The sequence below is a fragment of the Stenella coeruleoalba genome, assembly GCF_951394435.1.
Source record: "Stenella coeruleoalba genome assembly, chromosome: 7".
Classification (NCBI taxonomy): Eukaryota; Metazoa; Chordata; class Mammalia; order Artiodactyla; family Delphinidae; genus Stenella; species Stenella coeruleoalba.
In genome coordinates this window covers 119,134,712-119,160,510 of record NC_137153.1, presented here as the reverse complement: position 1 = coordinate 119,160,510, position 25,799 = coordinate 119,134,712, and the positions used below count along the sequence as shown (strand labels likewise).

At 55.8% G+C, this 25,799-nt stretch overlaps 2 protein-coding genes across 2 annotated transcripts in view; one reads left to right on the top strand and one right to left on the bottom strand.

Annotated features, from left to right (window-relative positions):
- Positions 1-607: 607 nt before the first annotated feature.
- On the bottom strand, positions 608-7,943 carry SPACA9 (sperm acrosome associated 9). The gene is made up of 4 exons (XM_079926583.1): positions 7,780-7,943; positions 5,980-6,172; positions 2,695-2,872; positions 608-1,858 (listed from the first exon to the last, which is right to left on the bottom strand). The coding sequence occupies exons 3-4, from the start codon at positions 2,839-2,841 to the stop codon at positions 1,493-1,495; spliced, it is 513 nt and encodes a 170-aa protein (XP_079782709.1). The 5' UTR covers positions 2,842-2,872; positions 5,980-6,172; positions 7,780-7,943; the 3' UTR covers positions 608-1,492.
- AK8 (adenylate kinase 8) overlaps positions 7,944-25,799 on the top strand; it is a 128,361-nt gene continuing 110,505 nt past the window's right edge. The window contains exons 1-4 of the mRNA XM_079927432.1: positions 7,944-8,126; positions 11,145-11,229; positions 17,771-17,820; positions 20,037-20,150. Coding sequence (XP_079783558.1) covers positions 7,986-8,126; positions 11,145-11,229; positions 17,771-17,820; positions 20,037-20,150 — 390 coding nt within the window. The 5' untranslated portion in view covers positions 7,944-7,985. The remainder of the gene's footprint in view (positions 8,127-11,144; positions 11,230-17,770; positions 17,821-20,036; positions 20,151-25,799) is intronic.

Here is a 25,799-nt window from a genome sequence, read left to right as displayed (position 1 = left end):
CCTTGCTTTTGGTGTGTGCTTGCCTTCCTGGGGGTTGGCCGGCACATCGGGTTTAATACAGCCCTTTTGGAGGAGCGCAGGTGGCACCGAAGTTGTCAAACGCTTACAGACCCTGAGCCTTGCCGATTGTGTCTTACGAGTGTGCTGAGGAGGGAGTGCAGCTCGCGTCCACCACCTTCCCTACGCCATCAGGTGTTTGGAGGAAGGAGGGAAACTACCTTTAAACGACTGCAAGATCCACCCTGGCCTTACTGGGAAAGGACCAGTGGTGAAGAGCTACGTCTGCAGTGTGGTTTTCCACTGCTCGCTTCTGCCCAGCTGCCCTGGAAATCGGTCAGCTCTGCCCATTTAACAGCGGGATCAGCTCCTTCGGGACAGGACATCGAGGTGGCAGTTGTAAGTTTTGTCTGGAAAGTTCAGATGTTCTTGTCTGAGTAGGTCTCTAACTATACAAGGAGTTACTGGGCTGGCCTTCTGTGGGCCTTTGGCAGAAACCTCTTCACAGCGGACCCTGTTTGGAGCGGGGTGTGTTCCCCTCCACAGTGGTAGCGCTTTGCTAGTGGTTTTGCTTGTGAGGCTACTGCCCAGCATCTTCTGGGGTCTTAGGGTGAATGTCGTTTTCTTTAAGGGATAAGTCCCAGGAAACCAGGCCAGGCAAAGAGGTGGCAGAACGCTTTTTATTCTTGACTGTCGCCTCCTAGGAAGCAAGAATACAGAAGCTAAGTCGCCCCCTGTGAAGAGGCAAAAACCAACAGTCAGACAGTACTTCTGGCAAGCTCGGAAGCCAGTGACGCATTTTACAATGTCTGGGCCTCAATTATGTTGTGAAAACCAGGTAACTGTCCTCGGGCGGGAACCACAAAATCAATTCTTCCGGCTTCTCTCAGTCTCTCCCAAGTAAAGGAGAGGCAAGGTGGGTTCGTTCCCCTTTGGGCTTTGGTCCAGAGACCTGATCACACTGAGCAGTTCAGCATGCTGCCCTCAGCATCCCGGGAGGCGGGAGCAGCCCTGTCTTGCAGAGAGTGGCGTCTCGCCTCTGGCTGCCGCTGCGGCGGGAAGGGAGCTGAGTGGCCTCCTCCAGCTGCACGGCTCAGCTGGGAAAGCTGGGTCTGGGCGGGACAGTCGGTGCCCTAGCCCTTTCCCGGCCTCCCCGGCACACCCTCTACAGGCAACACTAAGTGAGGGTCCTCTTCATCAGTACGGAGCCTGACGCTCAGAGGCGAGGAAAAGTTAGAAGTTACAGCACGAGAGGAAAAGAGGTTCTCAGTCATACGTGGGGCGGTCCCCTTGGGGGTTAATAAGTGGCAAAGACTGTGGGCACCAGTGAAAATGGATCAACCAGTGGAAACCAAGCTTAGTAGCAAAGTGCCCCACGGGATGGGATGGGACAGGATGGGATTGGGATCAAGCAGGTCACCAGCTGAGTTACAGTTTCCCACCAGCTGGTCTCTAGGGCGGTTTTGAACACTGTTTTGCCCCTATAGGTTTGAGGCTATCTTGTGTCGGTTGCCCACTTGTTTTTTCTTAGCCGAGGCTGGGTGCCTGTGGCCTGGGGCTCACTCACGTGCTGCAGCGCTTTGCGGGGCAGCTTCTCCGAGTGGGCGACCCATTCTTTCATCATGTCTAGGACGATGGGGATGAGGCTGACCACGCCTCCACAGTGGTTCCTGGCCTCGTGGCAGCTGAGGTAGTTCGCCATGTCGGGAGGGCACCTGCAGGGCGGCAAGAGGGGCCGGCTGAGCCCTGCCCCAGGGACTCCCGTGCCGCGGCCCAGACCTCGGGCAGGGGTTTCTAAAGCTGCCCCCGCTGCAGAACCCCCCTGGGAGGTTTTAGAGCTGTGCGCCCACCAGGCCAGGCTCTCGGTGCCAGACATGGTGGTTGAGCGGGTTTAGGGCCCAGGAGCCCCCAGGAGATCCTGGTGTGAAAGGCGTGGGTCACGAGCTGTGGAAGCCTGCTCTGATCACTCCCAAGTACACCGTTTAGCCCCTCTGACTCTTTTTACCCTAGTATCTAAACAGCTGCCTCCAGAATTTGGTACTCTGTGCTGCGGATTCCCCAGGGCTCAGAATTAGGGAACCACGCTGGTGGTGCTGACGCCCATGGGACCGGGCTGCAGACATCCCACTTCTTCCTGGGCTTCTGGGAACAACTGGTCTGTGATCCCCTTCTCCTGGCCTGTCTGCAACGTCTGCAAATGTGACTAGCAATGTGCGTGGCAGGTCGCAGTTTCTAAACCGCAGTGGAACCCAGTGGCTGGGACCGTGTGCATCTGTTCCCCATACATCCCTGTCCTGAGCCCAGGCCGACACCACCAGGTGCCGACAGAGTGGGTTCTGCTGATGATCTCATTAAATCCGCATAAGAGCCCTAGGAGGTGTGCGCTGCTCTTTATACATTTCCCAGATGAAGTGTATAAAGAGAGATGAATCACTGGCCCGAAGTCACAGAGGTGGCGTGTGGTAGAGCCGGGACCTAAACCCTGGCCGGCTGAGTCTTGAGCCCACACTTTTCAACCGCTTTGCCATTCACTCACATATTTGGTGAGGGAACGAGTGAACGGCTCATTCCACCAGTTAGGATCTGAGCCTGATTCTGGCACACATGCACTGGCCCTCTCTGGGCCTTGGGTTTTTTTTTCAGCGTTCAAGTGAGGGGATGAGGCCCGGCCCCGCCCGTGAGCCCGCGAGCCTCCACCTGCCCGATGCTGGAGATGGGCCGGATCTTGTCGCTGGCATTCTCCCTGCAGTGCTCCAGGGCAGCAATGAAGGTGAACTGCTGCTGCTGGAAGAGCTGGTACTTCTGCTCCACACTTCGAAGGGATTCCTTCACCTCATTCATCATCCTGTCTGCTCATTCATAGGCGAGGAGGAGTCTGTGCAAGGAAGAGGAGAGTCGAGCTCCCAGGGCCAGACCCGCGGATCCAGCTCGGGGGTTGTGAGATGCCCACGGCCCCTCTCAGCGGTGCACAGGGCTCAGCAGCTCCCCACAACTCTGGGGAGCAGGGACTGTTTTCATCCCCATTTTGCAGAGAAGGAAACAAGGCCCTAGGAGGCTGTGCACTTGCTCAAGAACCCGGCAGGCTGTCCGCGACGGAGCCAAGCCCAACCCAAAGCCCTTTTACCCTCCAGGGGCACGTTCTTTGCCGTGAAACAAGACTTCCTTCCCTCAGCTGTAGACGTGAGTTTCTCCGGGCCTCAGCTGGCCGCTGGTGCCCCCTCCCTGCCTCCTGTGGAGTTTGCAGGGATGACCCTGGTTGGAAACATTGACGCTGTGGGGAGTGCTGTCTCTTGGTGCCTCACAGACTGTCCCAGTGCCATCCAGGAGGTGCGCGACGTGCCCAGAATCTCGTCTGAGCAGAGAGGGGCAGTGGGCTCTGCCCTCCATGGCACCACAGGTTTGCTGGGCACGTGCAAACTGCTCCAGATCACGGATTTATGGAACGTTTAGGCTGGAAGGAAGCTCAGTAGATCCACTCCCCTTAACTTCCGGGGGAAACTGAGGCCCAGGGGGTCACAGCAAGCTTGTGCCAGAGACGCACTAGGTCCTGGGTTTCCTGATGTCTAACCAGCATCCTTGAAGGTGCCACAGCCGGCTGTCCCTGCACCACGAGGCCCTGGCACACATGGAGCCCAGGCTTGGACGTGCCCCGCGTCAGAGGAGGCTGCGCTGAGGTGGGGCCCCAGTGGGATGCTGCAAGTGGAAGGGGCCGGAACACTGGGGTGGGGGTGCGGAGAACACAGCCAGGCTTCCTGCCAGCTCCCAGCTGGAGAGGAGGCTTGTTTCTAATGGGTCTCCCTCAGCGTCCTCACACAGCAGGACCGGAATGAGGGAGTCTCTGTGGTAAGAGGAGACGGCATCAGGGGGATGAAAGGCGAACAGACCACCAGGTGGCCTCCACGACACGACAGGAGGGAGGGCTGGGGAGCTGGAGCTGGGAGCCGCAGTCCTGGGCTGGGAGCTAAACGCAGCCCCGCTGCCATAAAGGAGCCGCGCCAGGGAATTCCCTGGCGGTCTGAGCTTTCACCACTGAGGGCGCGGGTTCAGTCCCTGGTCGGGGAGCTAAGGTCCCGCAAGCTGTGAGGCACGGCCGAAAAAAAAAGGAACCATGCCAGGAGGGGGCCCAACAATCGTGCCCCACCAGCCCAGGTGGGTCTACTGCAAACTGAATGGAGCAGCTCTAGCGGCAGCGTCCTGAGGCCACCCCTGGGAGCCGTAGCCTGTGTTTGCCAACAGAGCAGCGCAGCTCCACTGGGGACAGGCCTGGTCCAGGGCCACGCAGGGCAGTGGCCTCCTTCTACTTAACCTCCGCCCCATTCAGCACAAGCTGAGAGGGGAGCCGGGCTGTGGGGATGCTGTGGGACCCGCTGTTTGTTGAACACGTGCCACAGCCAGCCAAGGCCCCCCAGCCCCATCCTGGAGGCAGAAATGAGTCAACCTGGGGTGCAGTGGTTTTCTGTTACCTCGCATGGAGGCAGGCTTACCAGGACCTGGCCTAGGGCAAGGAGAGCGAGGCCCACACCTTGCTGCAAAAGGTAAGCGGGTGCCAGAAACACAGCAATCAAGACAGGTAAAAGCAGGCATGATGTGCACCCTGAAAAGCCAAGGCTGCTGAGGGCTCGACCTCCTGGGGGAGGGGAGGTTTGAAAAGAAGGCCGGGGGCTTCCCTGGTGGCGCAGTGGTTAAGAATGCAGGGGACGCGGGTTCGAGCCCTGGTCCCGGAAGATCCCATATGCTGCGGAGCAACTGAGCCCGTGCGCCACAACTGCTCTAGAGCCCGCGAACCACAACGACTGAGCCCACGCGCCGCAACTACTGAGCCTGCACGCCTAGAGCCCGTGCTCTGCAACAAGAGAAGCCACTGCGATGAGAAGTCCACGCACCGCAACGAACAGTAGCCCCCGGCTCGCCGCAACTAGAGAAAGCCCGTGTGCAGCAACGAAGACCCAACACAGACAAAAATAAATAAATACATAAGTAAATTTATAGAAAAGAAAAGAAGGCCGGCTTTGGAGAGGAGGAGGGCAGGTGGGCGGAGGGGTGGGACCCTGGGCAGAGGGTGGGAAGAGGGAATGTCGTGAGCAGGTGCGGGGGCGGTGGGCAGGGCGAGGCTGAGGGCCCACTGTCGGGCAGAGCTGTGGGAGCGAACACAGAAGCTTCTAGCCAAGGAGGTGCAGAGCACTCCAGGCGTTCATTCATTCGTTCATTCATTTATGCCGCAGTGCCTACCAGGTGCCAGACACCTGCAGGGTGCTGGGCTGGATACACAGCATTGAACAAAATAGACAAACTCCCTACCCTGGAGGGACTTTAAGAGTGGGAGGCAGACAATGAGGATAAGTGAAGTGAACGGTCGTTTAGAGAAGGAGAAAAGCAAGCAGGGAAGCCAGATGGGAATGGCCAGAAGGGCTACACAGTCTGCAAGAGGGGCATTTGCAGGAGGTGGGTGGGTGCAGGGCAGGGTGAACTGGAGCTGAGATCCCAGATGGCTCGGCCCAATCCTCCTAATACCAGCTGGTTCGATGAGGCTCTGGGTAAACCCTGGACAGGCATCACCTCAGATCCTTGCTACAGCCCTTTCAGCGGGTACCACGATCACCCCCACATGACAGACGACAGATGACAGAGCCGAGGTCAGGCAGCTAGGACGGGAGCAAGCCAGCTCCCCCACTCAGTTCTGCCCGACTTTAGCCTGGGATCTTGGATACCTCCCTTCCTTCCCCCGCCCCCCAGCCCCCAGTGATGGCCCATTGAGAGAAACACGCCAGATACCAGATGGACTGTGGCTGGGGGTGGGGGGGGGAGTGGATACCAAGGGCCTGCACTACCTAGACCCTTGGGCCTCACTTCGCTCGAGTGAGACTGTTCTTTGTTCCCCATCGCAGAGCAACGAGGACTAGCGTTCAGGGGGCTGCCCTGTGTGCCCAGCTCCCTGCCACCCTCCTGGAACTGCCAAGTTCTCTAGGGATACAGCAGCCCTACCTTGACTGGTGGCCCCAAGAGCCCCTGAGAGCAAAACCGACTTGGTTCTTGATCCTATCGACTTGTGACATGCGCACCAGGAGTATTGTGAGAGGAGCTGTAATAAGCTATCCAAAGTGATCGTCCCTTGAACAAGAGTCACTGCAGCCAGATTAGTCTGGATGAAAGGCGCAGGGTGCAGGCACTTCTTGATCTGGGGGAGGAGGAAGGAAAAAACTGATTATCCGATAGGTTTTAGGCTTTAATTGATTTGTATTTTTTCAGGCTGCTAAAGAAGATTAAATCGTGGTATGAAAAGCGCCTAGGGCTTAAAATAAATGAGGAGGAAGGCAAGTCATTTCAGAAATGTCCAGGAAGCAAACTGAACCTCTCCAGTGCAAATTGCAGGCTTGGTGGTTGTGTTCTTTGTTCAGGGTGAGGCAGCTTCCTTTTCTTCCCCAGCTGTCTTTGCAGTTGAATTTGACAAGCCTACCAAAGTGTGTATGTGCTCTGAGAAGGCAGTTCTGAGGGGGAGCGAGCCTCTTCCCCTTGGAGGGCATGTCTCCTGGCTGGTAGCTGCTGGAAAAGGCTTTGGCTAGGAGTCAGGACGCGTAGTTCCAGCCTGGCTCTACCTTTAACAAGTGACCTTGGCCTAGAATTTCCCCCTTTCCAGGCCTCAGTTTATCCATCTGTAAAATGAGGGAGTTTGGATTAGAGGCTTTTCAAGGGCTCGTCTGATTCTAACGCTCCATGATCAACAGCTGATGAGGAAAGAGGTCCAGAAAAGGGAAATGGCTCAGCTAACAAATTTTTACCGTTCTGAGCCTCCAATTTCTCACCCGTAAAATGGGAATGAAGGTACCTATTTCTCAGGGTTGGTGCAAAGATTAAATGAGATATATTACTAATAGTAGCCCCTATGCATTGTGCACTTACTACACACCAGTTACTAATACTTCTGACATATTAGTTCATGGAAACCTTCCGTAATCCCCACTTAATAGGGGAGGAAAGTGAGGCACAGAGCAGGCTGGCACAGCTAGTAAGGGCGGAGCCAGGATTTGAACTCTGGGCAATCTGTATTGACTATGTCATACTCCCGCTCCATAATGCTCACATTACGGTAGCTCCTCCTAAAAATAGCAACGGACAAGAGCTAGAGCTCCCAATTCAGTGCCGCGTCAGCTACCAGGCTGCCCACCGGGCATTAACACGATTCGCAGACTTCCTTCCCCCCTCCGCGTCCCACCCCAACTCTCTCTCTCAGGGCAGCGGCAGCAGCGGCGGCCCCCTCCATTCTCCACCCCCCTCACCCTCCAGTTTCCAAATCCAGGGCTTGGGTGGGCCCTCCCTCCCCGGGCCTGCTTTAACCTTGCTTGTCCTAGAGCGGCCTTCACTCACAGAGCGCCCTGAAGCTGGAGTGTCTCCGTGTGTGTCTGGGGCCCCGGAGGGGCGGGGAGGCCCTTCCCAGGGCTTGGGAGAAGGGGTGGGTGGGGTGGGGAGATCTGAGGTGAGAAGGGGCGGGGCCGTGGGCCAGACTGTTACCGCCGGTGCCATAGCAATCGGGTCACGGGGCAGCCCCGCCCCGCCCCGGGAGCAAGTGGCGGGGTCTCGGGGGCTCAGAAGGTGCAAGCTGGGCTGAGGGTTTCCGACGGGACCCTCGACCCTCCCGCCCCTCCTTTTTCAAGCACCCTGTCCCACATCTACTCAGCGTCTTCATTTTAAAGATGGGGAAACTGAGGCCCTGAGAGCATAGCCGGGGTGGCTCAAGGAGCTCCTAACTGGGGTCTCTCAGCACAGGGGGGCCCTATCAGGGCACACCTCTGACCCCAGAAGGCCACAGCTGGAGGAGACTTGAGGTGCCCCGCTGGGGGCGCGCAGAGGGGCGCGGACGAGGCCAGGGCAGGGAAGCACTTGCCCCAGGCGGCTGAGCGCGCCGGAGGACAAGCGGGTGCCCGGGCCAGGCTCCAGCCTCGCCGGTGGGCGGGCACGACGCGTGCTGATGACGCAACGGCGCGGCACCCCTGATGACGCGAGGCCCTAGCGACAGCGGTCACCAGGGAGCGGACGCGTTGTACCGCGATATGGACGCGACCACGGCCCCGCACCGCATACCCCCGGAAATGCCCCAGTATGGGGAGGCGAACCACGTCTTCGAGTTGATGCAGGTGACCCGGGCAGCCCTGCCCTGTCGCGACACCAGGCGGTGGCCGGGGAACCTTTTGCTGCGGTCCGGCTGCGCGCCGGCGACGCCGCATCAGGGAGGGGTCACGTCTGTTACCCAAGAGGACGCCCAAATTGGGTTGTTCGACTCCTGTGCCATCGTATCCCAAGGGACCGCTCGACCAAAAGATGCTCCCTGACCCTCCCTGGAGGGAGGAAAGGGGGCAGGCCATGCTGGCCATGATTTGGTCCTGGCCCCGCCCCAGTGAAGTCCATGATCTGGAAGAGGTCCCTTCCTTTTCTCAGTTCCCCCATCAGTGAGACGCCAGGTTGCAAGAGGTGGTTTCCAAGGGGCTCATCTGGTGCTGACAATTCCCAGGCCGTCTGCAGTGTTGGTTTCTGAGCTGGGGAGTGTCTGCGTTGAAGGTGGCCCTCTCCGTCCTCTGAGAGGGCCACCTCCTGGGACAGCAGCCCTGTGGTTTGGACAGCAGCATTTCATACCTGGCCCTTCCTCCTCAGGGCCAAGAGTTCAGGGCACCTCCCAAGCCCTCATCCTGAGTTCCTGACCTGACCTACCTACTCCCTGTGTGACCTTAGGCAAAGCCGTGCCCCTGCATGTGCTCCAGGTTTCCCTTCTGCATCTCGTGGAAGTAAAGGCTTTCAGGAGCCGGACTGGAGGAACTGTCAGCCGCTCCGAGGTTCTGAGGGCCAAAGGGAAGCTGGAGCGTTTGTCTGCTCCTCCGGGTATACCCCGTCCCCAGAGGCACCTCCTTAGTGATGCCAGTGGCCATTTGAGCCTCTGACAGCTCTGAGAGAAGAACTCAGACTAAGAAACCTGAGTCTCCATCTCTCCAGCAAACACAGGCTTCCTTTGGAAAGTGTTAACTGATAGAGGGCACACGAGAGATTTCTAAAACTGAGTGGCCAATTAACTAAAGAAGATGGCTAGCTGAGTCCTAAGTCACCGGGTGGTGGGCAGGATGGGGCAACTCCTGGGAGCACTGTGCTGCGCTCTAGAGAATCTGGTGTATCTCATAGCAATTGTTGGAAGGAGCAGCCTGAGGAAGCTTTTGGTCCAGTAGTTCCAGTCCTTAGTCATTTGTGTGCTCCCTCCATGATTTTTACCATTTCCATTTTCTGGCTTTTTTTTTTTTTTTTTTTTTTGCTGTGCAGCGAGGCTGTGGGATCTTAGTTCCCTGACCAGGGATTGAACCTGGGCAACAGCAGTGAAAGCACTGAGTCCTAACCACCGGACTGCCAGGGAATTCCCAATGTTTTTATTTTAAAATAATTTTAGACCCACAGGAAGTTACAAAAATCGTACAGAGTTCTGGTGTACCCTTGATCCTGCTTCCCCTAGTAGTAACATCTAAGGTAGCTGTAGTACATTGTCAAAATCAGGAAATTGACATTGGTACAATACTATTAACTAGAGTACAGACCTTATTTGGATTTCATCCATTTTTGCCAGCACTCATTTTTTGGGTATGAGTCTATGAAATATTATCACAGGTATAGATTCATATAACCAAAACCAGATTTCCATTTTAACTTAATCATTTCTTTAAATCAACCCACTTTAAAAATATTAACTTATTTCACCTCATCCTAAGCAATGTTCTTGAAATCATAGGTTTGACATACTGATTTTTTTTTTAAAGTTACTCTTCAGAGTGTATTGCCATCAAGTTGAATTTTTTTTTAAGTATAAACCAGATTATTTATTTATTTTATTATTTATTTATTTTTGGCTGTGTTGGGTCTTCGTTTCTGTGCGAGGGCTTTCTCCAGTTGCGGCTAGCGGGGGCTACTCTTCATCGCGGTGCGCGGGCCTCTCACTGTCACGGCCTCTCCCGTTAAGAAGCACAAGCTCAGTAGTTGTGGCTCACGGGCTTAGCTGCTCCACGGCATCTGGGATCCTCCCAGACCAGGGCCTGAACCCGTGTCCCCTGCATTGGCAGGCAGACTCCCAACCACTGCGCCACCAGGGAAGCCCAACATACTGATTTTTCTAATGCACATTAGATATGCAACTGTGTCCGAGTGAAATTTAAAATATTCATCTGAGAACCATCTAAAATCATCTCACACCGTCTCATCAGTGATACATGACTAGGGATCTCGTCCAACTGTGCCTTTTAATGGGCAGGGAACCTGAGGCCCAGAGAAAGGAAGGGTGTTGATGGTGAGAAGCGGAGTGGGGCTAGGACTTCTCATGGTTCATGCTGTTTTTTACTGCCCTGCTCTCCCTCTGCCCACAAAGGGCTACAGCCCCTCCCTGCTTGTCCCTAGGGCATAAGGCTGCTCCCCAGTGCACCAGCCCGGCTGCTGTCAGCCACCTGGTTAATTTCTGAGCCTTTTGTTCTGGAACCGTGGAAGCTGCTTTCCCTTAGAGTTAAATAACCAGACAATCCCAGGACTCTTTTAGATATCTGTTCCACTCTGGAGGGACACAGGTAGCAGCGATGGCCACGTCCCCCAGCAGACGTCCGCGTGGGGCACCTACTGGGATTGTGCCGGGCACTGGGACAAGGGGGAGGCGATAAAGGGGATGCACGGGGGCTGCAGGGATATAGGACAGGATTGACCTAGTGAGTATCATCGGGAAGGTATGTTTCCATTGAGGCCTGAGGAAAAGTGTTCCAAGCTGAAGGAACAGCATTTGCTAGGGCTCTGAGGGGTGAACGGGTGCAGCGCGGGAGAGAAACCGAGAGGAGGCTGGTCTGGGAGTCACCAAGGAAGTGAGGGGTGAGGGCCCCGAGACTGCCTGCTCTGAGTCAGGCGCTCCATCCCTCCAGCTCCGCCTCCGTCCGGGTGCCTCCCCAGCAAAGCCCACACGGCCCCTCCCTCACGCCTCTGCTCACAGGGACCCAAACAGATGCCAGCTAGGGTGGGGGGCAGGGGGGAGATCAGACCCCGTAACTGGTGTCCACTGCGATACCAGGGTGCTGGGCCACCTGAGCCTGGGGCCTTGGGTGCTCATGCAGGTGCTAACCACCTGGGTGTCTGCCCTGTGCCCACAGAACATGCTGGAGCAGCTCCTGATCCAGCAGCCCAAGGACCCCATCACATTCATGATTGAGCATTTGCAACGAGACAATGATTACGGTGAGCACTGGAGTGGGCCTCCTCCCCCCTCCCCCTCTGTCTCCCTCCCCTCCCCTTCCTGGGAACCTCTGGGAACCACTCTGTCCTCCCCATGTCTAAAGGGAGGTCAGAACAGGGTGGGGAAAGGTTTTGCCAACTTGGGGAGGTGGTTAATTGAAAAATGCCTTAATTTCTTTTGGAGCACAACTCATACAAATTCTCCTGCCAAGTGATTAAAACGAAAACCTCAGAATGGCCCGCAGAATTAATTATTAATGCCTTGGCACGCCCCAGCTGCTGTCGCCTGTTGGGTTTAAGCTCTGTGATCACTCCACTTGTCAGGTGTAAATGTGGTTTCTGGTCTACCCAGACAGGCAACACTCGGGTTTTCCTGATGGTCTTGTTGTCGGCGCCCGTTAATGAGTTCCAGAGCTCCCTAAACCTGGCCCAAGCGAGCGCAGGCCGACCAGACCCAAGGCCGGAGCCCCTGACAGGGAGGTGGGAGAGGAGGCGCTTCGGCCCACGTGGAGGCTCGTTGCCGTCCTGTGTGAGCTGTCAGGGAGGCCAGTGTCTCGGAGCTGTGATGGTTCTTTCACTGGAGCGTAAGCCGCTTTGAAGGAGCTACCAGCGCACCAGTGAAGTGAGGGCTTGGTGCAGTCGAGAGGGATGGAGGCCTGAGGTGCCCCGTGATGGGGTTCAGAGGCCTAAGATGAGAGGGGATGCTAAGTAGTTTAAAAAAGAAACGGGGAGAGAGGAGACTCCAAGCCTGCAGGTTGCCAGGGACACCTGGCCTCTTCCACGTGGCCTGGGCAGGGTCAGGGCATCGGAGTGAGGGGCCGTTTCAGAGGCCTAAGCAGGGCGGTTCAGTGTGGTGCGGAGAGCCCCAGGAGTGCCATTTTCTGAGCCTCCAGGGAGGCATATTCGAGAATGGACGCTGAGTGTGAGCGCGTGTGCCCCAGGCGGAGACTGAGCTGGGGGGGTGACGGAGGTGGGGGCTGCAGTCTGCCCCGCGGAGAGTCTTCTAAGGGGCCTCTGTTCCCTGGTGCTCTGGTCGGGGCGGGAGGGAGGCTCGTGCTCTGTGGGGTGAGAAGTCCCCTTGCTTCCTGGTGGTCCCTGCTCCGGACCCCAGCTTGCTGCCCTGGCCTCACCAAGTGGCGTCCGTTGGCCGGAGGAAGACGTTTCTGCAGCCCCCTGCCCCCCGGCTGTTCGCGGGGCCCGGTGTTGCTAAGTTCTGTTACTTGAGGGCTGCTGGGAGCACTTCTGCCCGTGTTCCCCTCTCGTACTGCTCCCGCCCAATCAATACAGCAAAGCAAAGTCAAAAGAAGTAAAAGTTGAAGGCCAGATAAAGGTAAAGTAACAGTGAAGTAAACTCAAAGTGAAGAGCGAAGCAAAAGCAGGGAAGTGCAGGGAAGCGCAGTTCGGGGAGGTGTCCCTTCCCGCCATCCCCCCCACCAGGGACCCTCCAGCACATCTGTGCTCACATCTCCTAGTTAAGTGCGACGAAACGGCGAGAGATCATTGCTCTCTCTCGGCCTCAGTTTCCTCCTCTGTAAAATGGGCATGTCTGGTAACAGAGACGGAGGCAGCAAAGCTCCGGCCTCATCCATGGCGACTGGTCAGTGACACCGTGGGAAGGGATGACAAGGCCCTGATGCTGCCGCCGGGCTTCAGGTGGTGCCACGCAAGTGTCCACTCGTGAAAAAGCTTAATGAGGATTTTCTAAATGAAAACCACCCTTGATAATAATACAACCATTTGAACCCTGAGTTGGGTTGTGGTGGCCCTTGCTACTTACGGTTTGAAAAATTCTGTCTAGGGGCGTGTGTGCCACACTGTGTGTTCTACCACAGGCCTGAAGGCTTCGTTAGTCTCCCGGCTAGAAATTCAAGAGCCTGAAATTTGAGGCACAGTCCATCTTTATGCTTTACTCTTGCTCCTCTGTGTGCAGAAATGAGTTTCAGTGTCAAACTATCCACTTGACCAGAATCCTTAAGTTCACATGTCATCTGATGCAGTGCAGTCGGCATCGGCGGGACCATCCTCTCGGGCGCTGGCCTTGCAGCCACCTGTAAGAACCTGCTCCTCTGCCCTTTCCCACCTCCCTCCACCCTCCTCAGCACCCCTTTACATTCGTGCCGGGGCCTCCTTTCCAAGGCTGCCCTCCACAGAGCCCTGCTCTGTTGCTCTCCAGTAGGGGTGGAGAGTTCAGATACTCCCCGTTCAGCTGGAGCTGGGGGCCGGCCTCCTGGCTGTCCTCCCCCATGGCTGGAGTCCAGGCTTTTGGTCCAGGTGCTCTCTCAGGGAGTCGAGTCACTGGATCCCAGTAACCACTGTTTTGCGGGGTTGATTTGTTCCCAGAGCCCTCCATCCCCACTCCCAGGCCTTGGGCCGGCAGCTCTGAGGGGCGCTGGGACATCTTTGCCCCTTGGCTCAACCACGTAAATGAAGAGAGGGGCATCTCTGAGTTCCCCTTCCATGCCCAGGCCTCCACCTGCAAGTGAAGAAAAATGTGGGGCCGGAGGAGGAGGGGAGAAGACCATGCTTCCGGAATTTCTCTAGGAGAGGGCGAAGGTGAAAAGAGTTTCACCCAACCCTTGTGGTTCTAGAAGAGCACAGGAGGCCTGGAGAGGTCCCCTGATGTCCAGCGAGCACTTCTGCAGCCCCGGGCTAGTGGGTTGGTCGGTCCTGCCTTCTCCCGGCCACGCACTGGCCCGTGTTAACTGCAGCCGGGTGCTCAACCCTCTGCCTCCTGGATGTGGGCGTCGGGTGGGTAGGGGTTCGCTGTGACGCACGGTGGCATGGCCAATGGCTAGTGTAGAGGGACAGAAGGCTCTGGACTCTTGGCGGTGAGCGTGCATGTGAGGGAATGAGGGGAGCCGCCGGCACAGGGGCTGGCAGCCCCTTCGCTGCAAGAAAACCAGATTTAGTACAAAGTGAGCATTTACAGTAGCCCTGGGCAATATGAAAGAAGGCGATGGTGTGTATAATGGTATGTTTCGTTTTTTATCAAACGTTTGTCCAAGAAAGCTGTGTATTAGAGCTCCAATACCTAAGGGTTTTCTTGTGAATTTTAAATCATGCTCCTAGTTAAACCTCAAAAGGCTCTGTGGATGGAAAGGGTTTTTGATTTCCTTTGAAGTGGGTTGAAGAAGTTGATTACTCTTGGCAGTCAAGCAGCCTTTTATGACACTGTTTATAAATAATTACTCATGAGCAGGCCTGGAGTTTCAAGGTGTTAGATTTTAAGAAACTGAAATTAATCACATAAATGTGTGCAAGAAATTAGGTGGGGAGAAAGGCCGTGGATGTTCCCCTTTTAAAGTATTTTCATAGATGTGTACAATTTGGGTGCCACTTACAGAGCCAGGAAGGGGAGGGCTTGCCCAGCAGCCATGGAGCCTCATAACTTTTGTCAAAATGAACGTGCAACCTGGGAGTCAGCTCGTTCCCAAAATGCTCTTGTCAAGGTGCGGCCAGCCCCGTCTGCCCGGTCCCTCAGGCCCTGGGCCTTGTTGCGTCTGGCCCAAGTTCTAGGGAGCTTCAGCGGAGGCCTGGGGTTAGAGCCCTGCACAGGCAGCAGGGCGTCGGGCACCTGAGCCAGACCCCCATCCTCCCCCCGCCGCCCCACCGCCCTGTCTTCCTCTGGCTTCGGCAAGCAGGCGTTCTCCCCGCGGTCCGAGCGAGCTCTTTGCGTCAGCGCACCAGTCCCCTCCGCCCTCGACCTCCCTCCCTGCTGCCCTGATCCTGCGCCTCCCCGCCAGCCTTCTGTGGCATCCCAGCTCCGATCTCCCCTGACCAAGTGTTCCCCAAGCCACCTGGTTTCCAGGCTCATCCCATAAGCAGTGTTTTCCACTTGCTGTGGCTTCTCCCCTCAGGTTGCAGGGCCCCGGCAGGCCTTGCCCCAGGTTACAAGGCCAGAGCAGAGAATGGGCTGTGAAGCCCCGCCCTGGCTCCCACCCCCGCAGCCGAAAGTGCCTTGCCTGCCCTGGGCCTGTGCCCTGAGCTGCTCCACTCAGTGGAGCCCCGACTGTGGACACGGTCTGGGAGGTGCTGTCCCTGGCGGCCCTGCAGAGCCCGGCTCCCGGTGGCCGTGGCCGTGCGTGAGCGGCGTTCTGGACGCAGGCTGCAGTGTCGGGCCCAGTGTGTGCAACAGTGTGTGCTGCTCCGCCCACACCCCTTGGTGGCCTCACGTGGGGCATTGCTCCTGGTGGGTGGCCCCGGGCCTACCTCCCGCCTGGGCAGGATTCTCTGAGCCACGCTGGCCTTTGAATAAACCCCTCTCTACCCGACTCAGCCTCATCTGGTTCCTGCAGCTTGCAACCAAGAATGCCAGCTGGCAGAAGACGCCTTTGTGAGGAGGTAGCGATGGTGGAGACAAAGGTAACCAAACACTCAGTGGCCACAGAGGGCGGCAGCCGAGGAGGAGGCCACCAAAGGTCCTGCTGCGTGTGTGGCTCCTCGCAGCGCCGGTGCAGGAAAGGAGCATGAGACTTGGTTGCCGCCCCCTGGGGACCCGCTCAGCTGCTCAGCAGGGCGACAGGACCCACCAAGGCTGCAGCAGCCCCTTAATCAGGAGTGGGGTGAGGATCTCAGAAGAGGAAGCCAGTGGGGCTGGGGGGGTTGGGGTGAGGAGGACATTCCTGATGGGGAGGTGACGGGTGACAAGGTAGGGACATGGGAAGAACATCATCAGAAGAGCGAGGAAGTCCAAGGTCAAGGGAGAGGATTGCTCGGGGCTCCTGGGCGACCTTCAGGGTCCCCAGCTAGGCGAGGCTGTTAGGATGCCAGGACACATCCCAGCCTCCTGGTGAGGGTCAGGCCCCTCAACAAGGGTCCAAGGGGTCTTAAAGGAACACAGAGCCCCTTGGCCAGAAGGACACTGGCAGCTGAGTCCGCCCTGCTGAGGAGGCCCGGAGGCTCCCTTGCCGAGCGTGAGCTGGAGAGAAAGGGTACGTGCAGGGGTTTGCTGAGCTGGAGCCTGGCCGCGCCTCCTGGCAGCAGGCCAGGTGCTGCCCCAACCGGGGCCTTCCTGCCCCACAGCCCTGATTCACATCACCAGCCCCAGGAGAGGCTTTGGGCTTCCGGGAAGCAAGCTGCTTACGTTTCACAACAGTGGGGCCAGTGGACCAGAGTTAGAAACACGGACAGTGGCAGTGTTTGCTCTAAGGCCGTCAGCTGGAGGCACGCAGACATCAGGCAGCAGCAGAAAGCTGTGACGTGTGTCTGACATCCTTCGTGGGCTTGGGGAGAGGCAGCTCCCTCGCGGAGACGGGGCAGAGGCCGGCCCTCCCTCTCAGGTCTGGTCTAACGCGATCACCTCGCGGACCCGGTGCGGGCCTCAGGCCACCTTGCTTTCCTTGGCGGCATCCAGCCCAGTGCGAGCTTGGATGAGGCGCTCGATGGGTGTTTGTGGAGTGAATCAGTGAATTATCCTGAACTTGCCCTCTGCGTTTCCCCTGAAAGTGAGAAGGTGCTGTGAACTGGGGCACAAGTCTGTTTAGACCCAAGCAGCCTGGCCCGGTGTAGGTCTGCTGATGATCATGAACTCGGGGGCCAGACCCTCTAGTTCCTTCTCTGTGTCCACTCCCAAACTAGGAGGTCCTCCACCTGGATGAGGCTCCCTCTCGGAGGCCTGGCAGGAACGGGACCCGTGAGTTGCTGTGCACGCCTGTTCATCCTTCCCCGTGGGCTGGGGCCAGGCTGACAGGCAGAGGCAGAGGCCTGGTTCCCCAACGTGGGTGCTGCACCCCTCGCTTCCCACAGCTGGGGGAGGGATGACATCATCAAGGTGGCACTCAGGGAGGAACCAGCGTGGGTTCACCTGTCCAGACACCACATTACGTTTCCTTCGTTTTGACCCAAGCACACGCCTTCCAGCACTTTTCTTAAGATGCTGGGTTTTTTTTTTTTTTCTTTTCCAATGGCCAGTACCTACTCGCTAGTCTGGTAGTGTCTTCGGGAATTCTGCAGGGTCGGGAGCCTTCCAGATCCACGAGTATCACACCGAAGCCAGTGGTTTCCATCCTCATAGAAATGCCCATATTTGAAAACAAAGCCTTTTCTATCTGGGGTTTTATAAATCTGGCCCGTACACTCCAGGCTTTTCCCCATTATTTCCCTCTGTAAAATGATGGGGAATACAATTTGCTAAATAAAAAGGCATAGATATTAAAAAAAAAAAAACCACCTTTGAAGGTCGATTTACATAAAATACAGCTTTATTTGAGAGCATGTCCCTGAGACAAAGTCTCTGTTTAAAATGCTTTATGGTGTTTGAAATCCCAATTTTTCTTCATATTTATTAGTTTGGCAAACAAGTTACCCTGTCCACATCCCCTTGAAGACAGAAAAATAAACCATCTCAGTGATCACTTACCTCTCTAAACACAGAGAGTATGTTCTGTGGTGGGAGCATCTCGGAGCCACTGGGTTACAAACGACCGCGTCACTCCCAGAAAATGAAATCTGGGGAGGAAAGAAATACATACACCCAGAGCTCTGCAGACGCGGGAGGTTGCTCTGTCATATTGAATGGTGACACTCAAATCTCTTTATTCCACAGTGCCGAAGATTGTAATATTAGGTCCACCCGCCTCGGGGAAAACAACTATAGTAAGTGTATCATATTAAGTGTGGTAGTACGGGAGTATCTCATTTGTCCTGCAGAGACGGAATGAGACTGCACGTCTGCGAATTTTCAACATAACTCAGCTTTTCTTCATCTTTTCTCTCTCCTACTTCTTATCTTCTCATGACAAGAGGCAGTATGTGTTTGTAGTAGAAAACCTAGAAAATACAGAAGACAAAAGTGGAGTTCCCCAACCATCCAGAGATAAGCATTCTTTGAATGTGTGGGATATTCCTTCCAGGGTTTTCTCATGGCTACATGGCCACCATCCTGGCAAACCCTTGGTTCCATCCTTAGGATACATTTCTAGAAGGGGAAGCGTTGGGTCAAATGGCACACACATTGCAAAGACTTTTGGTGTGGAATCTTCAGATTCACTCGTAAAATTTTAATTATGAAATGTTTTAACCAGTCAGAAAAGCAGAGAAGCTACACCAGAGATACTCATGTATCCCACTCCTGGATTTTACAGGTACTTATCATTTTGTCATATTTGCTTTGACGACTTTCTCTCCATTTCAAAGATAGTAGAACTTTAAAGATACGGCAAATACCTCACCCCACTTCCCTCACTCCTTTTTGTCTCTCCCTCCTTGGAGGCAACCCCTGTCGTGAAGCTGAAGCTTCATTCCATGTATGGTTTTAATCTTTCGGCTCCTTTTTGAAGTGCCAAAGCGTCTTCAGTTATACTCATCCGAGATGGAACTCTGTGTTTGCAAAAGCCTGGTTAGTGAGCATCAGGTAACATAAGTTAATGATAAACAAGAAGGTCCTACCGTAGAGCACAGGGAACTATATTCAATATCCTGTAACAACCTATAATGGAAAAGAATCTGAAAAAGTATCTATATATACATCTGAGTCACTCTGCTATACACCAGAACCTAACACAACATTGTAACTCAACTATATACTTAAAAAAATAAACATTAGCGAACTCTTCCTTGATCACTGTATCATCGCTGTCAGCTCTCCTCCTGGGCCCAGATGATGCGGCAGGTGGTTTCCCCCGACTAGCTGGCGCCTGGCTTTATTCTGAAAAGGAATTAAGATGTCTGGTCCTTACATAAAACCACGTGCATCTGCCCTGCTTTTGGAGTTAGGATAGCCAGCTCTTCTGTTTGTCTGTCACCTATCTGTCTGTCCATCCGTTCATCCATCCATCCGTCTATCTCTCTGTAGTTTTTCTGCCTCGTTCCTCAGGGTCAGGCTGTCAGCTTTCACTCCTGTCCGCAGTCCACCCTCCCGATCACCATTTCACTGTTAGAAACCAGGGGCTCCTGGACCTGGGGACCTGGCAGTCTCTGGCGCTAACTGGTGTTTCAGCTACAAGCCTTTGGGCAAATTCACTGTTCCCACCCCTGTCTGCTGTGTAGGGACACACAAATCTCATTTTACAATAAGATGATACCTAGTGAAAGCCTAATGGGCTCTTTCCTGATCTTGTCGCTGACATTTCCCAGCACGAGGAACAGAAAGATGAGGGTTCATACCTGCCCTGGGGGACCTCTAGGGCCTTCTTTTTCTTTTTGGCCATGCCGTGAGGCTTGCGGGAGCTTAGTCCCCCGACCAGGGATTATTGAACCCCGGCCCCGGCAGTGAAAGCGCCGAGTCGTAACCACTGGACCGCCAGGGAATTCCCCCTCCGGGGCCTTTTGAATCATCCCGCTGCTGAAATGGTCATCAGTATAATCTTGGTGTTAAGAACATTTTGTTGCACGATTATACCTTCAAATGTGTTCTTCCCTGGTAGAGTATATATAGTGGCCATTGATAAACTAAACATTCACTTGGCGAGAATATGCCATCCCCCATTCTGTAAGAAAAAAGGAACATTGAGTATGGGTCGTGACCCCTATTAGGGCCTGTCCCCGTGTTTCCTGTTCCAAACCTTTCTTGAGTTAAGAACTCATGGTCCACAGAGCTTGAAGAGGCAGGCCCAGGGCAGTAAAGCGTAGGTTTCCCAGGTCCATTTAGAGTCAATGGCTGGTTGAAGAAGAACTGGCAGGCAAGCAGAATTCCACGGCTGGGAGGGGTTTTATGGGTTTGTCTCCCTTGGTGGCCTCCTTCCAGCCAGAAATAATTATGCTTCCCTGTGACAGCCTTTTCTAGTAGCATATGGAAGGACCCGGGCATTGTAATGGTGTCCTCTTAATTATTCCTTTCACAAAAATGTTCTTTTCCTCTTTCCTTTCTTCAGGCAATGTGGCTTGGCAAACATCTGAATAGCAATCTCCTCAGCGTGGAGAGCTTGATAGCAAAAGAATATTCCTCTCTGGCTGCAAGTGCCAGGACGCATTATCAGAAGTTCCAGGTAGGATGGGTCCTGGGGAGCAGGACGGGGCGAGAGCTCCCAAGGCGCCCCCATCACCTACCCCACTCTTTCCATTTCCTGGTGGATTAAGTGAGAGAAAATACTGGGGTAAAATGAAATATAGGAAGGATGTGACAGCAGGAAGGAGAGAATTCTTCAGTAGGGCACACAGGTCCCGGTGGGCACGGAGGTGAGGGGTTTGTGGTGGGAAAGAATCAGTAGCCGTGAGGATGCTGTTCTGTACCGATGGGGTGGCCCAGCCCTGCTCTTCTTAGGGTCAGCCCGATCAAGTGGGTGGGGGCAGGGCAGGGGTCTCCATCCCATAGGTGATGCGCCTGCTGGCCTGCACCAGGGCCTGCAGGCCTGAGCTGGCGGGGAGTTTAAAGGGCAGTGGTCCAGCTCTCCCCAGAGTGGAAAGACGCTGAGTGCTGCGGCTCAGGGGCACTTCTCTCCGCCCCTCAGGGTGGGCACCCTGTGGCATCCCAGGAGGATCAGGGGTCTGTTTCTAAAATCCCACCAACACTATATTTGAAAGACTTTTTTAAAAATTTATTTTTGGCCGCGTTGGGTCTTTGTTGCTGCACGTGGGCTTTCTCTAGTTGCGGCAAGCAGGGAGGGGCTACTCTTTGTTGTGGTGCGTGGGCTTCTCATTGCGGTGGCTTCTCTTGTTGTGGAGCACGGGCTCTAGGTGCGCGGGCTTCAATAGTTGCAGCACGCGGGCTCAGTAGTTGTGGCTCGTGGGCTCAAGAGTGCAGGCTCAGTAGTTGTGGCTCACAGGCTTAGTTGCTCTGCAGCATGTGGGATCTTCCCAGACCAGGGCTCGAACCCGTGTCCCCTGCATTGGCAGGCGGATTCTTAACCACTGCGCCACCAGGGAAGCCCGAAAGACATTTTTAAAAGGGAAATATAGGGCTTGATCATGTTGGTTCTCTTAAATGCAAATAGAAATTTCCAAATATCTTTGCAAAATCCCCTTTGGAGCATAAGCAGATGCTTCAGTCCGTTCAGGCTGCTGTCACAGAGACTGGGTGGCTTGGAAGCAGAATGTCCCTCACAGTTCTGGAGGCTGGGAAGTCCAAGGCCATGGCACCGCAGGCTCAGCGTTGGCCGACAGCCGTCTTCTCACGGTAGCCTCACGTGGCGAGAGGGCAGGGAGCTCTCTGGAGCCTCTTCTTAGGGCACCCAAAGGCCCCACCTCCCAATACCATCACCTTGAGGATTTCAGCACATGAAGTGGCGGGGGCACAGGCGTCAGCCCAGAGCAGCGGGGCTGCTGCTTCAGGTGTCCTGTGCTGACACGCAGGCTTTCTCTTGTTTGTAAGGGGAGACAGCTGAAAAGAGTAGGGATCCTGGTGTCTGCTGAGCGCTAAGTGTGCGCAGGCCTCCCCTCCTCGCCTCACGATTTTCCTGCAAGGTGTGCTGGTACCTGGTGAGGTTGAGTAAGTGCCCAGGGCCAGGGCAGGATTCAGGCCCCACCCGGGGCTGCCCAGGGCTCGGGCCGCCAGTCGGGGTGAGAACCCTGGCTCTCTGCCCGTCTCTGCAGAGGCCGCAGCCGAGAGCTGGTCGCCGCCCCTCTTGTGTTCATCTTCAGTCATCAGGCCGGGTCTTGACCATGTGGCCGTGTGCTCACTGTTCCTCCAAGAACTCGGAAGGAAGCTTCCTGACCTCGTGGGCTGCCCATGAATGATGGCTGGTGGGACAAGTAGCAGAGACGGCCAGCCCGTGGCTGCAAGTAGCAGAGATCGCCCGGGCTGCCCAGGGCAGAAAAGGGGATCGGAAGGGGGATGCAGTGACTCCTGGGCCCCGGATGGAGGGAGCACCCACCTCCCTGGCTCTGTGGCCGGAAGCTGGGCAGCACCCTGGCCTCCTCTGCCCCGTGCAGCTGCTTGTCTCTGTCTCCATTCTCCCTGTGGTTCTCCTTTCCTTTCGTCTTCTGCCTTCCACGGCCACTCACGACCACCATCCTCATCCAGGTTCCCGTGTCTTTGGTTCACACCACCCACAGAGGCAGCTGCAAGGCCAAATTTCCAGAAAAGGGATTTGTGTGGGCTAGCTGGTCGGATGGCCCCAGGGCCAGGCCAGCTGGTGAGGGGTGTGCACAGCAGGTGCATCAAGGCCATGGAGCGCGGCCATGGCCAGGAGGGCCCGGCAGGGTGCCGGCAGTTCCTGGAGATGAGGGTGTCACTTAGGCAAACTCCCAACCTCAAGTTTGCCGATAGTAACAGTTTGAGGGAAGTGAAGGAAAACCTCCTTCAGCAAGGTCAGTGCCCACCCCCCGCCCCGCTACCCAAATGGTGAACCGGTTCGAACACCGCTTAACCCAGAGCACTTCCGGACCCCACATCACCTGGCCGGGACTCTCAGGGCAAGCAAGTGACGCCCCTGCACTGCCCTGCCATCTTGCAGGAGTCAGAGCGTGTGGTCAGAGTTTGGGGGATACCAGCTTTTGGGGTGGGAATTCAGTTTTAGAAAGAAAGTGGGTCTCTCATTTCCTGCAGAAGATAAGCTTTTCAGGGTGGGAGAGGCAGGCTCATTTCTAGGATAAAGACGCTTTTATTAGGGTTAGAAAATTCAACGGCGAGGAGGGCGTTTAAGGAAATTCCTCCTGGGTTTCATTACTCTAATTACCAGCATATTTCAGACTACATCGAAGTGCTTTCAAGGGTGTCTTGTTGGGGCTCTTTGGTTCGGAAGCCGGGTGGAGGGAAGATGAAAGGCCGAGGCGTCAGGACTGATCAAGGAGGGACGTGCTCTGAGGAGTGGGGGCGGGTGCGTGGCCTTGCCGCAGACGCAGCCGCCCAGCGAGGCCACTCATTAAGTGTTGTCTTTAGAGCATCTGCTGACCTGGAGCCTTCATAGCTCTTTCTGCAAGCAGCAATAATACCTTCAAATACATGATTTTCTCCTGCTAATCTTGGCTCTGCCCTCCTATACAGAATTCTCTTATGTAGCGGGTGTTAACCAAGACGCTTCCGTCTTCGGAATTTCCAAATGGTTTCTGAAACACTTCCTCATCACCTCCCGTACGCCAAGCACCGTCCTGCGTGCCGTGCCGTGGGAGACCCAGAGATGAGTTCCTTCTCCTCGCCCCTGGGAACTTCTAGCCAGTGGGGGAGACCGAGGGTACCCAACCGAGGATGCAGGGCCAGAAAGCCCTCATGCAGTCAGTCGGTGGCTCGCTTGACTAATTCATTTACTGAGTGTCCTCTGAGCACCTGCTAAGCCCTAGACGTGGCTCTGGGCGGGGAAGAGCGTACAGGTTCCATGGGGAAAGGACATTTCTTTGCAGCAGGAGTTGGATGGAGCTGATTGCTCTAGAGTGTATTAGATTTTTACTGAAAAAAAAAAAAGAAAGAAAAGGAAAGCTTTATTATTGAAATCCCTGCAGGAAGCATATGTATTTGCAAATTTAAAACTGCATAGTCCAGAGGTGCCCAACCTGAGCAGCACATTAGACTCACCTGGGCCCCCCCAGACTCTTGTAGTCTGAATCCCTGGAAGTGGGGGACCAGGCATCTGGATTTAAACACGCTCCCTAGGGAGTTCTCGTCTGGTCATCTGGGAGCCCAGCCCAGACACCATTCCCCCTTTCTCATGGCAGTTACTACTTTTACAGCACAGTTATTGCTAAGTCAAGGTTTCTTTGTTGGCGTTAGAGCAGACTGCCTGTGTTTGTTGAGTGAATAAGTGAGCCACACTCCAAAGGCTGCTCAGACCAGAAGGAGCCAAAGCTGGATTCTTCCCACCTTCAGTCCCGTTTAAAACTTAAGAACCTGGTGTAACATGATGTACCCAGCCTCCACTTGTCAGTCACCATTCTTTAACGTCCAAATAATAGCGCTTGTGCCCTTATCCTGCCTCTGTCTACACAGAGAGGTGTAGTCCCCTGCAAGTATTTCTGAGGATTTCCGGGATTGCCCCGCAGTCCTGGCTTCCAAGTCCTCTGGGTTGTCTCCTTCCCTTCCGGCCATTCCATCTCCCACCTGGCTGCTCTCTGTCTTGGAGGCTGTGTTCAGACAGAGCCAGCAGGAGCCCACACACTCTGTCCTTCCCTGTCCGACACCCAAGGCAGTGGTGCGGAATGGTCCTTTTTGGAAGGTTTGGGGCGGGGGGAGGATGGGGACAGCCCAGGATGGAGACAGAGAAACCCAAAGACCAGTGTCTGTAGCTCCTTTAAAGTTCGCTGGCCTTTCCCACTACCGGGTTTCCCTTCCCGGCCACCTCCCTCTGTGGGCCTGTCGGTGCCCCGTGGTGGGGTCTCTGCTCTCCCTTCAAAGCCTCATCTCCTCTCCTCTCCCTCCTCTCACCTCCTGTCCCCATTCCAGACTCTGCCTGGGCCCTGCCTCTCAGAACCAGGAGAGTCCGTGCCGTGTAAACCTGCTCTGACAGCCCCGAGTAGCAGCAGAAACTTTGAAAGGAGAGTTGTCTTTAAAGGATTCTCGGATCAGTTCTTAAGTGAGCGCAAGTCCAAGTATGGGCCTTCCCTCCCCCACCAGCAGCCCCTCTAGGGAGGCCTCTCCCCTCCTGGCAGACCAGGAGTCTCAACTCTTCCCCTTTCTGCTTTGCTCCAGATGGAAGTTCATACAGTTGATCAACAACATGCCCACAACTCCTGAGCAAGTGTTACCCGAAGGTGACACAGTGACGTCAGGGGCCCTGAGGCTGGGGCCTGGTGATGGGACCCTGTGGGCTGCTGCCATCCTGTGGAGGAAGCCCAGGCTGGAGAAGCTCAGTGAGGTGCCCCAGGGGCCAGAGCCAGGGCTTGAGCCTCCAGGGGCTGCGTCTTTGGGGCAGGGGCGGCACCTCCGAGGTTCACAGGCTAGCAATTCTGCCCCGGGCTTGGGCGCTGGGAGCTGGGAGGAGAAGAAAGGTCCAAACCGGGGCCAACGCAGCTGATTCTGCCCTTTACGGCAAGGAGGCAGGCTGGCGGTCGCGTTGCCACCGAGTGGGATGCCGGGGGGCCAGGGGCCTGCACCTGGGCTGGGCCTTCTAGGTGACCAGCAGGGGCTGCACTGGGCTCCATCTGTCTGTCCCTGACTGTCCCCCAAAAGCCAGGCTCTGGGGGCTGGGGTGGGAGAGCACAGCAGAGCTCGGGAAGGAGGGAGCCTGATTCTTGCAAAGGCAGTTTGGCAGGACTCCGAGCAGCGGCCCCTGGGAAGCCCCCGCTGCTGACGTTGACACATCAAAGCTGGCACCGAGACAGCACAGAGGCAGTGAGCGGCGGGGAGAGCACTCGCGAGGGGCCACGCTCAAAGTCGCCGGCCTGTCCCCCGCCGTGGGGGGCGCCGCGCTCCACCCGGGCCTGTCGCCTTTCAACCCGTGTTCTTTTTTTTTTTTTTTTTTGCGGTACGCAGGCCTCTCACTGCTGGCGCCCCTCCCGTTGCGGAGCACAGGCTCCGGACGCGCAGGCTCAGCGGCCATGGCTCACGGGCCCAGCCGCTCCGCGGCATGTGGGATCTTCCCGGACTGGGGCACGAACCCGCGTCCCCTGCGTCGGCAGGCGGACTCTCAACCACTGCGCCACCAGGGAAGCCCTCAACCCGTGTTCTTTGATTAGCTTGCACCCCCTTCGTCTCCCGCATCCCAGAACCTGTTTGAACGCTGCTTCCCGAATGGGTGATGGCAGGGAAGGGAGAGGAATCTCAGGAT

Bases quoted from the DNA above. Each gene is read 5' to 3' on its own strand.
- SPACA9 (XM_079926583.1), bottom strand. From the start codon at position 2,841: ATGATGAATGAGGTGAAGGAATCCCTTCGAAGTGTGGAGCAGAAGTAC. The intron at 1,859-2,694 runs GTGGAGGCTCGC...TCTGGCACCGAG, and splicing joins CCATCTCCAGCATCGGGCAG to AGCCTGGCCTGGTGGGCGCA.